The following is a 6,000-nucleotide window of genomic DNA, read 5'->3' on the forward strand; positions in this document are numbered from 1 at the left end:
TTATAGTTATCTTATGATTTAGTTGCTATTAGTCTCCTCATTTCCCAGAAGCTAATAATATATAGAACCTGCATTAGCTAAGGAGAAGCAACTCTTTTATTTGAATGATTGGTTTTTTATGTTTACTTGTATGTTTATTAACATTCATACATTTTTACATAAATGATAGTTGATAGTTGAAGGTGAGATACATAAATTTAAATTCTTTGTATCTGTAACTACTGCTGTCATTTTCAGTCTCTCATTGGTGATGGAGGAGTTGAGAGTCCCTGTGAAAATGTGCTCACAACTGGTCACCCTCATCCAAGAGAAATTTCCATAGGCTGCTTCAAGGTTCCCAGAACTCCCTTGTGGACCCCTGGCTAACTCCTGCTCTCACATTCAGTTTCATTATAAATCCATTCTAGTAAAAAGTCCCCAGTCCTAACCCTGTGGATAACATTTGAGCAACAAATTACATTTACGGTAAGCAACAAACAAATGGTCTTGATCAGTTCTCCTTTGAAGCGAACGGATACAGCCTGTCCTCCATTAAACACATAATTGGTTATAAATGTGTTGGTTTAAAATCCATAAACTTTTAAAAGCAAAATCCAAGAGTTACCAGGCCCGTAGCATTTACTGTGGCAGCAGCTGCAGTTCTCACGTTGCTCGTCTAGGAGATTGGATTTCAGAAAATACAAGATACTGGTTGTGTTTATACCCTGCTTAGTTACCTTCACCAAAGTAAAATAAATACAGTGAAGTCACAGATGAAAAAGTCTAGGTAACTGTGTTATTCCTGTTTTCTGCCATTATTTTGCATAATGTTGGCTGTCAGAACGTTTTTTCTTCTTGGAAACAGTCTGGAATTTCCCTTGTGCTCACATTGCATTTCTTCCCTGACCACCAACACCACACTGTTATTCACCCCACGGCTACAAGTCTTTTGCAGACGGCAACTTTGGAGCATACTCCTTTATCCTGGGACCCCTTTACACTCTTAAAGTGTATGGAGGACCTCCAAGAACTTTAGTTTATATCTATCAATATTTAACACCTAAAAGATTAAAACCAAGAATTTAAAAAATATTAGTTTCTTTAAAAATCAATAATAAAACCATTACTTGTTAACGTAAGTAACATGTTTATGCACAATAACTATTTCCAAAATAACTTCTGTTTTATATTTTCCAAACTCTTTAATGTGTGATTTATGATAATTGGATTCTTTTATCTTCTGAGTTCAAACTGTTGTAATATGTTGTTTTCATTTAATATATGAAGAAAATATGACACATAGACACAGAGTTGAAGAAGAAGGAGCACTTTCAGTGGCCTTTTCAGAGAACTGTGTGTCTTCTTTGATATTCTGCCAAACCTTGTCAAGTGGTAGTTCCTTAAAAAACAGTTGGATCTGAAACTCAGTTGCATTGAAGCCCGCTGGTCTGCCCTGCACTGTGGATTTTTGACCTGTGCGTGACTTTGTAACTGAAACTCAGTTACATTGAAGCCCACTGGTCTGCCCTGCACTGTGGATTTTTGACCTGTGCGTGACTTTGTAACTGAAACTCAGTTACATTGAAGCCCACTGGTCTGCCCTGCACTGTGGATTTTTGACCTGTGCGTGACTTTGTAACAGCGTCTTCAGTTATTTGGAACATACTGGTCCACTGAGCCCTGAGGCTCCTCCAAATGCTGACACACTTCATTAGACGGTGTCCAAACACACAATCCTTAATGTCACCATCAATTTCATTACAAAGTCTCTAAATATCGGGAAACTGTCAAGCTCGGGTGGCAATTTCAAGCTCTCCAGAATCCTCATTTTTCTTGAAAGCTCCATTTTGATCATTGTGAACACATACTACGAGTTGTTTTCCTTGAAATGACAAATATCATTCATTTTCAAGAAAATGCCTGTCAGATACCTAAGTCTGAAGATCCGTGGTCTGTTTGCCTGTCAGTAAAATAGTGTTTGGGGGAAAGGCCTGGGTTGTCCCCCTGGCTGAACTGCAGGTCCTTTCCTTAGGACAGCCTTTGACCTTGTGTCCACAGTGGGTGCCTCACAGTGTCCTTCCTGTTGGACCTCACAGAAAGAAAAAGATGTGTTCCGTGCATGAGTTGTAATGCAACCAATAACATCGACTCCTTTGTCAAGGACGGTTGTAATACAACCTTTTGTTGAGAGTGTCTGGCACTGGAGAGCCCAGTAGAAAACACACAGGTGCTATGCCTCTGTCCATGCCACCGGGCTACACTTTTACCCACTGTTGCTTTTGCAAAGCAGGTCATGTCTTGCATGATTATAAAAATAATTTTCACCTCGGGGACTTCCTGGAAGGGTATTGGGAGCCTCCCCGGAGTCTGTGGTTGCACTTTGAGAACCGCCACTTTGGAAAACACACACAGTTGTTTCCTTTAACAATACAGAAGTGACAAAGGCCCCAGTGTCTCCACACTCTGGACCGACTTTAAGGTTGGAGTTTCTGGATAAATAGTAAGTTCTGGAAGCCTGAGTATCTCTGTAATTCATCAGGGTGTATGACTAAACACTTATTTGTATAAATAATTTTCTTATTTTTAATTCTCTTTGTGATCTTTATCTGGGATTGATTAATCTCTGATAACTTGGACTCAAGAGTTGCTTTTATGTTTCAATTTGGCTTTTAAGAATCATGTTTTAGGGAAGCAGAGTTATTTTTTGAGCCTCAGATTTCATCTGCATTATTTTTATTTGTGTCCAAATTGATTCCCAGACCTTGAATTATTCTAGTTCACGTAGTTAGTAGCTGTTCTATTCATGGTAAATGCTGACTGGCCTCAAGTGGCTTGATCTGAAAAATAAAAACCTGCCCTTTTTGCCTTTTCCTTAATTTATCTAATTATAAAAGTAAAATAAACACCTTAAAAAATTCTAAAATATAGAAAATTTGTTAAATATAGAAAACAGAAAAAAATCACCCCAAATTCCAAATCTTAACACAGCCACCACTGTCTTTTCAGAGTATTTCTTTCTGACAGTTTTTCAAGGTTGTCAGATGTTCTTGCGCAGCAAAAAGTCTAACTAGCTGTTTCCTGCGATGCCCAAAGGAGTTTTTGCCATCTAGGTAACAATAACTATTTTTAATAACTTTTAATAATTCCAGCAAGTGAATTGTTACCTTGCTGTATATCTAGGATACTTCTGTTTTTTATAGATATCTCTATGGTAATAGCTTTTTTCTTGATTTGACTATTTTCTTAAGGTATTCCGAGTGGCATTACGGATCAGGGAGTGTGAACTCTGATCCCTGTGACCCGTTGGCCTAAAGAGCAGCTTTACCTGCTTACCTGAGCACAGGGGGCGAGGGCCCATCGCCAGCATCGGCTGCTATTCTGACTCTGCTGGGATTTTATTGTCACATTTAAGACATTCTGATTTTAAAGAATAGTGAATCATATTCTCATATTAATAGTTATAATTTGCCTGTATTTTTTTTCTTCTTCCAAACCATTTTGTCAACGTCTAGCGTTTTCCACGTGCTGGTTCTGAACCTGGTCATTGTGGGGGCCGGCGTGACGATGGCCTGCGTGTACCCGAACATAGGCGGGATCATCAGGTACTGCTGGGAGGACTGTGCCCGTCCGTCCGCGTGGCGGTCTCTGTCTTTATGCTATTTCTTTTGTTTTACTTTAACTGTATGAAATTTCAGGTTTTAAAACTGGTAACAGGCCTGGCCAGAGTGGCTCAGCAGTTGAGCATCAACCCATGAACCAGGAGGTCAGGGTTCGATTCCGCGTCAGGGCACAGGCCCGGGTTTTGGGCTCGAGCCCCAGCAGGGGCCGTGTCTCATCATTGATGTTTCTCTCTCTCCCTCTCCCTTTTTCTCTCTGAAACCAGTAAAAACATTTTTTAAAAAACAACTAGTAGCAGGCAGAGGCGGCTCCCTGGTGCGGCCACGTGCGCATGTTCTTGCTTTCCGCGCCATCACCCCTTAGCGCTGGGCACCTATTCCTCTCTTTTTTCTTTTTCTCATTATGTTCTACTATATTCCTTTCTCCAAAATAGAAAGTTATGTTTAATAATCTCTGACGTCTTGGGGCGCCTGGGAGGCTCTTACGCGTCACGGCCGTGCCTACCTCCTTAGTCTGTTTATACTCACGAGCGTGGCTCAGCGTCAGCTCTAGGCAGAGAGGAAGAGTTTAGATCCCAGCGGGCTCTTCCCTTATTTTTCCAAAAACATTGTGACATTTAAAAAAAACTGAGTAGATTGGGAATCGTGGTGACCTCAGATTCTCATGGATACTGGGGTTCAGAGTGACCTTGTCTCCCCAACTCACAGAAAACAGGGGTGACTCGCTGTTTCTGAAGACCCTTGCCTGAGAGAGCAGCGGGCAGCAGAGTGGACTTAGAGGCCCCAGTGAGCCGCCCTCAGGAACACTGAGGGGACAGTGCCGCCCCCGACAGGCTCGGGTTTAGATATTCTTGTTAATATCTTTGATATTTATGCTGAATGCCAGGAAGGGGCTCATCTGTTCTCATTCTTAAGCAGATGCTAGCCATCCTCCAAGCCCTAGAGTGCACAATTAGTTTATGAAAGATCAAAGAGAACCCATCTCCAGATGTTTCTGAGGAAGTAGCCACAGTCGCAGAGACTGGAGGAACTGTGCGGATTTGAGAGATGAATAAAAATCTCTTTGTCAAGCAGGTGCCGTCAGGAGGAACAGAAAATGATAGTTTATATTAACTTAGCAAGTGAAATGATTTGAACTCGAATGCTTTATGTCAGCAACTACTGGGTCAAATCACTTGATTAGCTCAGGCTAGGAGGGTTCAGATCGCACTGTATTTACTTTACTTGTAAATCAGAAAAAGCAAAATGCAAGATGATTACTAACCCGAAAAGCTTTTCTCTTTCAGATATTCGGGAGCAGCCTGCGGCCTGGCCTTTGTGTTCATCTATCCATCTCTCATCTACATAATTTCCCTCCGCCAAGAAGACCGTCTGACGTGGCCCAAATTAGCCTTCCACGCTGCCATCATCATTTTGGGCCTGGCCAACCTGATCGCTCAGTTTTTCATGTGAAACACTCCGCCGTCTGCTCAAGGTCTTCCGTGGTATTTTGAACTTTGACAACAGTCCCGTAGCAACGCACTTGGAAATGCTCCTGTTGCCACAGTTCTGAACGTCTCCCTAAGATCATTTGAAAACAAGGGCGACAGCCATCCACTCCTAAGTGATTCTGGTTAGAGTGGGGAAGGGACAGTAAGAACCGTCTTTCTCTCTGCCTGTTCCATACTCTCCCACTTCCTCTTTGCACTGTCTGTTCTGAATAGAATGTCTGCCCTTAGGAAGGATCACGCTGTGTTTTGCTTTTAGACATGAGGCGGGTGGGTGCGTTTTGGCTACAATGAAGATTCTCAGGGCGCCACACAGCCGTGCACTGCCAGGCCTGTTTCTGTGTCATGTTTCATGTATTCACTTTCATTTTTTTACTTGCTAGGCCGTTGTTGCAGTTTGCCAAAACCTTTACTGTTTGGGACAGTAAACCAAATACCTCATTTTTAAAAAGAAATCTCTGTGACATCAGTGTTAATAGAGTGAATTTTTAATCATGTCCTCAATCTCTGGGAGGGAGGGAGGGACGGAGGGAGGGAGGGAGGGAAAATGTCACTAGAGGCCCCATGGTCATGAAATTTATGCAGAATAAATGAACTAACGGAGTTTGTTGCTGTCTGACTTCTCTTTTGTTTCTAATCCAGTATCAGTGACTTAGGTCAGAATTCTAGTTCCCCAGAGTCAAGTGTGATCACCGCCATAGATCCAGGAGGGTGCAGGGCAGGGTCTTTTGCTTCTGGGAGTAGGATGTCAGGACAGGCCCAGGGGAAGCGTTGCCAAGGGCTGCATGAGGCCCTACAACAGGGGTGGGGAACCTTTTTTCTGCCAAGGGCCATTTGGATATTTACAACATCATTCTCGGGCCATGCAAAATTACCAACTTAAGAATTAGCTATGAAAAGAGTTCCTAGATTTATTG

The 6,000-nt window shown here is 42.2% G+C and overlaps 1 protein-coding gene across 4 annotated transcripts in view; it reads left to right on the forward strand.

The window, feature by feature from the left end:
- SLC38A9 (solute carrier family 38 member 9) overlaps window positions 1-5,596 on the forward strand; it is a 44,272-nt gene extending 38,676 nt beyond the window's left edge. For 3 of the 4 annotated variants that reach the window (XM_016199789.2, XM_016199791.2, XM_016199786.2), the window contains exons 14-15: window positions 3,492-3,581; window positions 4,883-5,596. In XM_016199789.2, the coding sequence (XP_016055275.2) occupies window positions 3,492-3,581; window positions 4,883-5,048 (256 nt within the window). In that variant the 3' untranslated portion in view covers window positions 5,049-5,596. The remainder of the gene's footprint in view (window positions 1-3,491; window positions 3,582-4,882) is intronic. The other variant, XM_087815248.1, reaches the window with a different exon arrangement.
- Window positions 5,597-6,000: the final 404 nt, after the last annotated feature.

The sequence above is a fragment of the Miniopterus natalensis genome, chromosome 3, assembly GCF_054644295.1.
Source record: "Miniopterus natalensis isolate mMinNat1 chromosome 3, mMinNat1.hap1, whole genome shotgun sequence".
Taxonomy (NCBI): Eukaryota; Metazoa; Chordata; class Mammalia; order Chiroptera; family Miniopteridae; genus Miniopterus; species Miniopterus natalensis.